Source organism: Vitis vinifera, chromosome 4 (genome assembly GCF_030704535.1).
Source record: "Vitis vinifera cultivar Pinot Noir 40024 chromosome 4, ASM3070453v1".
Lineage (NCBI taxonomy): Eukaryota > Viridiplantae > Streptophyta > Magnoliopsida > Vitales > Vitaceae > Vitis > Vitis vinifera.
In genome coordinates this window covers 16,845,001-16,857,500 of record NC_081808.1, presented here as the reverse complement: position 1 = coordinate 16,857,500, position 12,500 = coordinate 16,845,001, and the positions used below count along the sequence as shown (strand labels likewise).

The 12,500-nt window shown below is 33.0% G+C and overlaps 1 protein-coding gene and 1 pseudogene across 1 annotated transcript; one reads left to right on the top strand and one right to left on the bottom strand.

Moving 5' to 3' along the window:
• The window catches only part of LOC100264756 (uncharacterized), a 713-nt pseudogene extending 571 nt beyond the window's left edge, over positions 1–142 (bottom strand).
• Positions 143–5,798: 5,656 nt separating this feature from the next.
• LOC100242473 (probable serine/threonine-protein kinase PBL28) lies at positions 5,799–9,288 on the top strand. The gene is made up of 8 exons (XM_059736579.1): positions 5,799–5,889; positions 6,454–6,526; positions 6,616–6,818; positions 7,583–8,029; positions 8,238–8,353; positions 8,565–8,825; positions 8,902–9,102; positions 9,217–9,288. Exons 1-8 carry the CDS (start codon positions 5,799–5,801, stop codon positions 9,286–9,288), a joined length of 1,464 nt encoding a protein of 487 aa, XP_059592562.1.
• Positions 9,289–12,500: the final 3,212 nt, after the last annotated feature.

Here is a 12,500-nt window from a genome sequence, read left to right as displayed (position 1 = left end):
TTTTCCTCAGTTCTTCATCAAATGATCTAGTGAGTGATTCATGATTAGGGAATATTTTCCTCTCCAACCGCACAATGTCTTCCACAACCTTAGCTCAATTGGTAGGGTTTCTATGGAGCTCTAGTACCACACTATTTGACATGGGGATGGTGACTCTAATACCCAATAGAGAATCTCTAGTAAATATTTCCCAACAAATCTATCATTTTTTTTTTTTTCTGATTTACCAAGATCATTCTCATTACCAAATCTAACAAAAAAAAAAAAAAAGACTTGAAAATATTTAAAAAATGATAAATACATACAGAGGTGCTAGTGGAGACACTCGTTGGATTGCAAAGCAAGCGAGATGAGAACACTACAAAGTAAGGAAGATTAGAACAGAGAGAACACTTAGGCGAAAACATGAAGGACATCTCTATTTTTTTTTTTTTGTGCTCTAAACAGTGTAAAAAAAAGAAAAAAAAACTGCTTGAAGTTATCTAAGAACAACAAGAGCAACTTTACACTTCTTTATGAAATGAGTTTTTTTTAGTGTTTTTTGTTCTTAAGAATAAAAAATAGTTTTTGAAAATACTTTCCAAACAGGCCCTAACAATTTATTTCTTGCTTTATATTGATGAAATAGATTACATGCAACTAATCCTAGTTTGTTACACAAGCCTTTGTTGCTCTCTCTCAACATTTCTCAATCAATGACCTTGGTAATTTCCAACATTTTCTCGATGTTGAGGTCCTTCCTACTACTTATGGCCTATTTCTCTTTCAATAGAAATACTTTAGTGATCTTCTTAAATGCTTCAAGAAGGAGGGTGAGCAAGAAATCACCATACTAATTAGTACTTCCACTTAGCTACTTCTCAAAGATGGTACACCTCCTAGAGATCTCACTCAATATAGAGCTATGTGGTATATACCTTAGCATCTCAAGCACACCATTTTTTATGGACTATTTCTTCAATATTCTTAACCACTTCAACTCATTGCCTACCTTAATGTGGATTATGCAGACAATTGCTATGATTCTACTTTCATTTTTGCCTATGTCATTTTTCTTGGCTCTCACTCCCTCTTAGTGTTCTAAGTTACTAGAGCCAAATATTGCTTTGTGGCTTCCATTACCATTGAACTTTCCTAGATCACCAACCTAGTAGTTAAACATGGTTTTTCTCTTAGTCATCCTCCTTGTCTTTTATATGACAACCTTGAAGCTATTTATGTATGTTTCAATCAAGTTTTCAATTCTTGTATGAAACATATTGCTCTTGATTATCATTTTGTATGGGATCAAATTATTAATGGGTCCTTGATAATCTCTCGTGTCAACTTAGTCAACTAACTGATGTTCTTACCAAATCATTGATTAAATCTAGAATCCAATATTGGTGTTTCCAATACCATCATGCTACGAGGGCATATTAGGAAAGATGATTTAATCAATGATTCAATCATATCTCAACCCACAATTTTGAAGTAAGTACCTATGTATTTATACTCATTTATTTGTAAAGAATTCTCGATCCCCATTATTCCTTCCTTGTAAACTAAAATATTGCAATTGACTTCTTGAAATTAAATCAATTTTTAATTTTTAAAATTCCTAAAATCAAGTTTAACTTTCCAACAATGACATTTGCATTTTGCTATAAGTTATAATAGTACATCTTTTAGAAAGGTCTAGCAAAGGAATGCTGGCGAAATTTTTACTCCATGAAACTAAGAGGGGAAACAAAAAATAGAAATAACATAAATTCTTGATATGAAAAATATTACTAGCATTACAAGATTCTAACCAAAATGAACATCATCTAGCCTAAAAATATCATTTCCACATAGATTTAGCAAAAGTTGGCTACAATAAATATAGTTTATACTAAAAATAATGCTTTTTGAAAAGAAAAAAAAATTTCCCAATTTGAAAAATAAAAATAAAATACACAATTGCTAGGTCACTATAGTAATGTTGATGAGGTAGTGAAATATTAGTTTGATAAATATTTTATAAAGAGATCTAGATGGAGAAATTTTGTTTTGAAAAAAACATTATTTTTGTGGCAAGCTCCAACAAACATACAATTACATAATAATAATAATAATAATAATAATAATAATAATAATAATAATAATAATAATAATTTTCTCCACGACCAAATGGAGCATAAACCAAAAAAGACACTTGAAATCTCTGCACCACCTCACTTGTAATAATAACATTATGAAATAAAAATATTAAGTTCACCTTTTGAGCCCAAGGGACGTCAAACCAACATTGAACCAAATGAGTCGACCATTAGACCACTAAATTGAGAATTTGTGATTCAATTTATCTAAACTCAGGCCCAGGACTTGTTGAGCCACATATGGCACCTTCCATTTTAAAGCTTTTTTTTATTTCCTCAAGTTTCTCTTACTCATGCAAGGAGAGGACTTGAACCTTGGACTAAGGATTCAAGGTAAGAGTGGTATTAATAAAGAAAAATAATATATATATATAAAATTACATAATACATTTTTTTTCCATTTTCAATATACATTTTTACATTTAAATATTATACATGTTTTATTTAATAAAATTTAAAATATTAATATATTTATATAAATATAAGATAAAAATAAAATATTATTGATTTTTAATTATATATGTATAGTTTCTTAAAATTATTTTTAATTAAAATAAAATATAAATTATATATTTATGATGTTATCGATTTGACCGCAGTTCAATTATTAATTCAACTATTGAACCGTGAATTAATAACTTTTTTTATTTAATAACCAATTCGATTTTTAAAATATTAATTAAGTTTACTAAAAATATCATACAAGCAAATAAATATATGTCAATCAATCATAAATATTAAGAATTATTCATTCACCTCATAATGTGATTGTTTAAATACATACTTGTGGAGAATAAATGATAAATTTATTGAGTAGAAGCAGTATGAATTAATTTTAAGTTTTAATATTTGTCATTAATTCATATTTTTTTCCTAATTCTATTAGACAACGTGGCCGCCATGACTGGAAAGTGCCAAACATATATATCAAAAGGCAAAAGTATATACCAAACTGACTTGGGTCATAATGTCTTAGAAGGTAATTATTCTCTAGAGCTTGGCATGCAACGTCACGGGGGATTTCTTGAAGAATTGTTCATGGAATCAGCCATGGCAACAATAGACAACTACATGGGACTTGGCGTTCTGCGCATAGTAAGACATGACCAAGATTTTTTATTAACAAAAATATTAATGGCTGCCTTTGCTCATCAGGGCATTGGTTTGTTTCTTCTGTTGTCTTGTAATGGGTGATAATTCCCTGTTGAAAATAGCTAGAAGTAAGGGATAACCAAGGAAATGATCAATTTTAGAATATATATATATATATATATATATATATTATGTGGATGTTTGATAAATCAACTTTATAACTTAAAGTGATTTAATAACTTAATTAATTTGAGTTATTAAGTAAATTAAGTGTGTTTGATAAAATAATTTAATGGAAAAACTTAAAGTAAAAAACAACTTTAAATAAAAAGTAAAAATAAATAACTTATTTTTAAGTCCACATCTTCATTTTACATTTTTACCTCTATTTGTCCTAATTACCTCCACGGTCTTCTTTATTACTCCACAATCTTCACTCTTACTCGATTTTCTTTACCCTAATTATAATTTATGAGGATTAATATATCAATCTGATAATTTAGAATAAGTTATAAATTAATTTTATCAAACAACCTTAATAGTTAAAGTAAAAATTAATTCAGTAATAAGTTTTAAATTAATAACTTAAATATAATTTAACTTAAAATCAATTTAAGTTATTAAATAATAAATATTAATTTTTACCTAACTAACACCCCCTAAGCCTATCCAATAGAGCAAAGGGAGATAATGTTCATATCAATTTTTTCTTGGTTACATTAAGTAGGGTTCTAAGCCAAGTTTGGTTAACGTTTATCAGAGAATGATTTTGAGAGATTTAAAAATGTTTCTTAATACTTGAAAATATTTAATTTTTTTTTACAAATTGCATATTTTAAATTGTGTAGAAAATCATTTAAAATGATTCTTGGGTTAATATTTGATAAATACTTCTTCCAAAGATCACTTTTTTGTTAATTAATTAATTCTCCCTAATAGCTAGAAAATTATTATTGACAAAAACTATCCAACATTACTTTTGAATTGGTCCTTGAGATACCAGTGATCAAAACACCTAATAATTTAGCTAGGCCTTTTAATTAGCAACTTGCTCTTGAGGTCTTGATTTGCAGGAGGGTCATGAGTTCCATCACCCCCTATATTTTTTTTCTAGAACATTGATAGTCCATTTCCTATCATATTCACCTCAATCCCTACTAATTACGTGCACCCTCATTTCAGGACATGGATCCACTTGATGCCTGTTAAGAAGGATTTATTTTTTTCATAAACTTTCTGTCATATGTTACAAATCCACTCTTCTTTTTTGTAATTGTAAGTACACCATTGTTTCGGAGTAGGACTCGTTTGGTTCAGTTGTAAATTACACTAAAAGTACTATAGAAAAAAACTACCAAGAAAATTAATTTTTTCATATTTGGTTTTACTATAAGAAATGTTAAAGAAAGTCAAAAATAATTAAAAATATTAATAAGGAATTTATATATTTTTAAATTATTTATTATTTATATAGATGAGTTAAATAAGTGAAATGAGTTTGAAGTATTATATAAATGTAATTTATTGATTTTAAACCTATATATATATATATTTTTTTTCTTTCACTTTTTCTTTTCTTGTGCTTTTCTTTTATATTTTAATTTCTTCACATTTTTTTCTTGAACTTTCCAAGAACCAAATATAACCATAGAGATTTTTTTTTTTTTGTTTTTAATCAAAACCGAGAACCTTCCTTTTAGTTATTGTTATGGAAAAATGAGGATAGATAATATGAAAAAAAAAACATAATAAGAACACATAGATTTACTGAAAAACATTAAACTAGAAAAATCAAAGGCAAAAGAGAAGCAAATTCACTATGTCAAAAAATTGGTACAAAAAGGGGAGAGGTGTGAGATGTGAGCAGCTATTGTAGAAGTATAATCATCATAACTTTAAATACTATACATCATCCATGTATATATAGGCTTGATCCCTTTGCTACCACCATAGACCCCCAAAAAATCTCATAATTTAGTTTTATCACATATGTTTCACCATGAGCTTTTCGGGTTGAACCAAATAAAATTCGGGTCACCAAACTTTAACAATAATAGTAATCAAAATTGAAAGAATTTGAGGTCATTGGAAGGAGGATTGGCATCCTAAAATTTGGCAAAGCCTTTGATCATAAATAAGAATTTGATTACCAGACTTCCATGAATTTTGATTACTTAGCAAAATCCTAATCACCTAGATAACTGAAGACAACTACTATTTCTCATAATTAAATACTAGTAAATGCATGTGAAGCGGGGACCAACTGGTCTTTAGCATTGGAGTAACCAAAGAAGAAAGATAATTCCTAAGATCTTATTATTATCTTAAATGATAAGGGTTGTGGTTAGTATTCTGTGAAGAACAATATAAGAATAAAGTTATATGAAATGAACGGAACTTCCAAGGTTTTGAAGGCAATAAAGGCCAAGCAATCAAGCAGGCATATCCGCATTTCTGTTGATTCTTTCGAGGTAAAACCCTCTTATAATTATGCATTCGCAGTCTACTCTTCAAAAAATTTCCGCTGTCTACACAGACATACTAGCATACAGACACTGCAGTTTCTTTCCATCAGTGCAAGCGGACATGAATGCAAATCGCCATCGGAACAAGTTGGCGCTCTCCTTCATTCTTACTTTCTTTGTCCTTGTTGTTTGGTGCCAAGCACCTGAACCAGGTCTCTCTCTCTCTCTCTCTCTCTCTGAATGTAAATGTACTTCATTTCTTGGGTGGCGTAAGTTATAATTGTTTTTATAACCGAAATGAAGGCCGATTAAACAGCGGGCAGGGCTAGTTCCCGAGTCCGTTCTTCCTTGAAGGATCATCAGATAACATTCTATTATACTGATGGATTGAGCTAGACATATTTTCAAGGATATTTATAGAGAAAAGTTTTTTTTTAAAAATCACTTTTAATTAAAAATCTAGGAAGTAATTTTTGAAAGTGTTTGGTTGGTGCTTCGACCACAAAAGCCAAAATGTATATTAAGCTGACTACCACTTAAACAAGTTCTAACTACTCTTAAATTAATGCAGCATGCGGCTTGAATTTGTCCCCAAACCTTAGCCAGCTAAATAATGAATGCATTGATGTCCAAGAAAATATAAGTGAGTGGAGAACCTTGCCTAAAACTCTCTGCTGCCAAGATGCCATCACAATATTGTCCAGAGCCTTAGCCCAAAATCTTAAGCAAACAAATGGCAACATCTTCATAGAACAAGATCAATGGGGAAACTGCAGTGGCTCCTTTGGCCGGCCTGGGCAATCCTGTGGCTTTGATAATCTCTTACAAGGAAGAAGCCAGTGCTCCCTGGTGGATTTTTCCAAATTTAAAAACGAGGAGAAGTACAAACATGCCTTAGATAGTTGTTCTCACTTCAATTTTACCACTCCGATCGACAGTGCTTGCAAGAGTTGCAGTGAAGCAATACTAGATGCAAGGAAACAGTTGCTGAATGGCTATGTTACGGATAAAACCGATACAGAAAAAGGGATATGTGGTTTAGCAGTCTTAATTTCTGTTGCAGCTGGGAGAAACGACAGTCAGTCCTTGGATATTGGTGGCATGTTTCGTTGTTTTCCAGTATTAAATATGTTGGCTACAGGTACTTCTGCATTGTCCCCTCTATGTTTAAGAGCTCATATAGCTTAAATTTTCCGTTGGAAAAGGTCTGTTAGATGGGCTTTAAGGTTATTTGAAATTTAAAACCATGATCCTCATGGTATGGTGCCTGTTTCCCAAGGCAATTCTTACGCTAATTAGTATTATATAAGATTAGGCACAACCCATTTGACAAATTTTGTTAATTATAAGCAATGTTCTCAAACTAGTATATATATTTTGCCCCAGCTAATTATCGTAGGTTTTGCAACAATATAATTTGGCAACTATTTTCAGAACTTTCTTACCCTCTTTTTATCTATACATATGGTCCTCGAATGTCGGTTAGGGTTATGTAATTGAAACATTGGTTTTAGGATTCACGACCGAACGGGTGCAATAACTTTGTAACCCTAATAGCTCGAAGCAGGCATGTAGCCAAACTTCATATAATTGATCCATGGCTTTCATAATTCAAATTACTACAGCATGAGTTGGGAAAACTTCTTATATTTAGGCATGACATCTATTTTTATGTTTACATATTGTCAAATTTCTAATCTCTGTCCCTTGACGTGTACAAATTTTGACTTGATTGGTGTGTTGCCTTTGATCCAACAGAGTCAGACTACATCAAAATCAAATGTAAGTGCAACTACTTTCTACATATAACTGCTTGTGTGCTGAAACTTTTCCATCATATAAGAGCATATTGCTCCAATTGAATCAATTTTTATCACCCTGAATACTCACAGCAATCATTGTCAGATTCCATAGCAAAAGCACTATTAGCGATCTTTGTAGCTTCGGCCAGCTTAATGCTGATAATCATGCTGATTAAGTTCGTAGCCAAGGATAAACAGTCTGCTAAGGCAAAAGAAATCACCAAAATCACCGAAACCACGTGGTCTGGCCTCTATAGATTCTCCAAGTCTGAGATTGAGAAGGCCATAAGTTCTGCCAATGAAAGGAGCAGCCTCGGACAGGGAAGTGCAGGTCAAGTTTTCAAAGGAGTTCTACCCAGTGGACAAGCTGTTGCCATCAAACACATCTACAAGACCAATTCACATGATTCGTTTACTCGGGAAGTTGAAGGACTGTCTAGGATTCGACATCCAAACCTAGTTTGTCTCTTTGGTACCTGCGTTGAAGATGGGGACATGTACCTAGTATATGAGTTTTGTTCAGCTGGGAATCTAGCTTATAATCTACAAAGTAACTTACGATATTTCATCGGTTTCCTCAACTGTTTGATTATCATTTTAGATTACTTTTGTTCTTTTGAGAGGAATATGCTTCAAAAACAAGAATAGTATTTCCAAAATGCTAATTGAATCTATGCCTAGTACTTCTTCCCTCCTTTTTAATGCCTGTCCACCTTCAATTCTAACAGTTCTATGCTTGTGTCTATGTCTATTTTTAGAAAAACATGAGGTTCTAACTTGGGAAAGAAGAGTTAAGATCCTAAGAGACTGCGCTCTGGCACTGAGATATCTCCATAACTATATAGATGGTTGCATTGTTCATCGAGATATCAAGGTGACAAACGTGATGATTGTTACACTTATTTCTTCTAAATTGGCCTTTGTAGTTTTCTCGTGTCCTTCAAAATAATTAAATGTAATTCAACTCGGATTTTGTTGAATTTGACTTGCCATTTGAAGTGATATTTGTGCTTGGCTTATGAGAGGAGAGGTGAAGGGAGTTTACTTATTTTCTTGCTTACTGATGACGCATGTTTGCTTTGTAGCTTACTAATATCCTTCTGACCGATAACCTGGAACCAAAGCTCTCGGATTTTGGTTTGGCTAAGATGCTAGGGATGGAAGAAAGTAAAGTGTTCACTGATGTCCGGGGGACCATAGGCTATATGGACCCCGAGTACATGACCAACGCTAAGCTGACAGCTGCCAGTGACATCTACAGTTTTGGAATTGTTACTCTGCAACTTCTTTCAGGACAAAAGGTCATCGATTTGGATCTTGATGCCAGAGACCAACTAACGAGAAAGGTAGTACTTCTTCGTATGTTTAAGGGCGCATCTGCACGAGAGTGACAGAGACTAATTATTTTGGAGTTTTTCGCAGGCAAAGGATGTGAATATGGGGAAGCGTCCACTGAAGGATTTTGAGGACCCGAGACTGAAGGGAGAAGTAGTCACTGAGGATTTCCAGTCAATATTACAAGTTGCAGTACTTTGTGCTGCTAAATCAAATAAAGGGCGTCCGAGCATCGATCAAGTATTTCAAGAGATGGATAGGGCTTGGAAAAACACAGTTGCTTACATGGTTGGCATACACACTTGGATTATTACTATATGCATGAGTACAGATGATGATCATAATTTGTTTGAAATATTAAGGATTTTATTTTTATTTTAATGTTTTTTTCTTTGAGTGCAGAGGACAAAGGAAACGATCACACAGGCCACAACATCATACTCCAGATCCATGGAGGAATTTGTTTCAGTCTAACACATGATACAGCGGGTTTTGAGTTGGATTGAGAAGGCTCTTAAGGCCTTGTCTCTGTGTTTTTATTAGTTACTGAGGAATAAAGATGTAGAGTGGCATCAGTGCTTTTCATTGTTCTTGTACATCTAGATAAGTCTCGTAGTTTTTTATGTCCATTTCTCCATTCTTCAGACCTTTCTGCTCAAGTTTTCCTTGTGTAATTTACACCTGGAGTTTCCAGACATAAACAATAGGCTAAGGAAGAGCCACAGTGCCAGATGATTAAAGAGAAGTATAGGAAGAGCACAACTGGCATAAACAATGACAGATAAAGACAAGGAACAAAGGCAAAACACCCAGGAATAACGAGAACCTGAGGCAGCTAATTAGTGGTGCCATGCGATTGAGTGATGGATACTTATAGGAAGTCATCTTCATAGGCCATGGATGGATGGATGGATGTCTAAGGGACACAACGATACCCCCATACACTCCGAGACTGTTAATCATGTTTTCAGTTCCTGTTTGTGAAGTTTTTTATCTCAATTTTCTCATTCATGAGATCCAAAAAAAATTTCTACCTTGTAGCACCATTTTAAAGTATAATTCAATTACCCATTATCAGTTGCTGCTCTTTTTTTCAAGTTATCAATTGATCTTTATCTTCAAACTATTTTCAAATTCCTCAAGATTTATTCAATGACCATGTCTATTGTTCATAAAGAGTGTTTACTTTTATAATTTATTTTCCTTGTAGCTGCCTTGATTTAGAACTCCTCCAGAGGGCATAGAACTGAGTTTAGAGGAAGAATCACCAGCTTACCTGCATAATTGATTTACTTGGTCCAAATGAAAAATTAGAGTTAAATTTACCAAATGTGTATGTAGATCAGATTATCAAGTATCTATTGGCATGGACTCCGGTTGCCTGCAAGTCAAATAAGAATTTTATTTCCTTATCATGCAGTGATATGTGGTAGATATGTCTATGCCTTAGAGCCTGTTTGGCCGCGTGATTTAAAAGCAGTTTTTTGTTTTTAAAGGCAGAAAATTATTTTTAAAAATTTCTAGCACTGTTTAGTTATTGCTCTCTGAAAATAATTTATAAAAACAAAGTGAAATAAAAATAATTTTTTAGAGAACAAGTAAAAGTTATTTTCGTTAGTTTTTAAAAACAAAAGGAAAACATAGGTCGTTTGACCCGTGTTTTTTGAAACTTGTTTTTACCATTGACTTCTATGATATAGTTTATCAGCAATATTACTTGGAGAACCATAGTTCATCATCTCATATGACCACGAAATATCAATCAAGATTAGAAATAATGCATGTTATAAGTAACTAATAAACATAGGCAAAGTGCCATAACTCCATTTATTTAATTAGCAAAACTCAAACCGGCTTGGACACCATATATACAACAGTGCTAACACAAAGGATGCGAATTTTAGGTTGGTACCCCTTGGTTTAAGTGTTTTGTATCATCCACCCTCTCTCATAGGGCCTAAGAAAGGTATTCATCTCTTTCCATGAACATGGGATGGTGTTCGTTGAAGTAATCAACCTGGTGCGGACTCTTGCAAGTAGCCACCTTCAATTCAATGCCGCTTGGTTCATGATCAGCACTTGGGACATACTGCAGTCCTTTGGTAGTCTTTTCATGCTGCTCCATAGTTGTTTCATTGCTTTTCTTCATGTACTTGTATATAATCTAGAGGAGAGTTTGAGCTACCCTAAGTACAAATCCCACCACATTAGGTATCTGGAAATTCAACGATATCAAGATTGATTTTGAGCACAAGGAAATGAAACAAATAGCCCATATTCCATGATCAATGAAAATGTTACAGCAATGAAGAAATCCCTCACGAAAATTCCATAGAAGAACCACATAGTGGAGCAAATAGTGAGGAAGGACATTGAAGGGCATGTACTTTTACACTTCTTGTTTCTATCACACGCTTCTGCAACATAAATAAAAAAAAAAAAATCACCACTTCATTGATTAAACTCAGAAAAGTTGTATAATGAAAGGGCATGAAGTACTATAATTCAAGAATTACGAACAATGATGATGCTAAGAGGAGCAGCAAATGTGGCAAGGTTAACTACAGCAGATATCCATCCTACAACTATGAAACGCATCCGCCCCTTTGAAAAAAGAACATGGTGAGCAGCATCACCAAGCCTAATGATGCTACATTGAGTAGAAACATCCATTTCAGTGAAGAAACCTGCCGATGACCAAAAGCAAAAAAAATAAAAAATAAAAAATTATCACATCATATGACAGGACATCGTGATATGTAGAGCCTAGGATATATAAAATGGTGAAACCTTTGTGCTAAATCTCTATAAACATGAATCCTATATATCAATTTGAAGCTGTAATAAGGCATTTCAATAACATTATTTCTTGAAGCTGGATACAAGATTTCATCGAGTTCTATATATCAATTTGAGTCCCTTTCACATTATTTCTTGTCCTAAGGCATTTCAATAACAAGGTTTCTGAAGGCCAGCTAGCAGAAATATCAAACAGAAACTATAAGCCAGAGAAAGAGAGAGAGCTGTCTCCTTCCCGGCCCTGGGAGAATATATTATGAACAATATTAGGTAGGTGACTAGGATAATACATCCAGTGATGTTAATGCTGACTATTAAAAACTTTCCAGACTGTAGCAAAGCATAATACAATAATAGAGAAACACACAAGAGGCCTACGCTATATGGTAATGCTTGAAACCCTTCTGATATTTTTCCTATTGTAAATTTTGTGACAGGCGCCAGGTACACCATGAATGATACCATATTTCCTGCAGGCAACAAGAAATGAACCAACCATAGGGTGGTTCAGATTTGAGAAAATAAAGAACTAAAAGTGAATTTACCAAAAGGAGATAAAGAAATGAAATCCCATTGATAGGGTTGTTTCAGACTTCTCATTGAGATTGAATGCCTGGTGCAATTTGTATCTTTGAATACCATGCCTGTTTGGGTCAGGGCTCCATTCATGAAAACAGATTTTGCTCATGAGTTGATTTGTAAAACAGAATGCAATGATCAATAATTCCACTTGAAGAGTTGCTAAAAGACTGAAGTGAAAGAACAATAATTTAGGCATAAATATGATATCTATATGTACCTATGTTAAGAAGGAAAGGTCAATGATATCTGACCATTCATTGGCAAATATATTGTATTAATTGTATATTTATTCAGTTGCCTTTTAT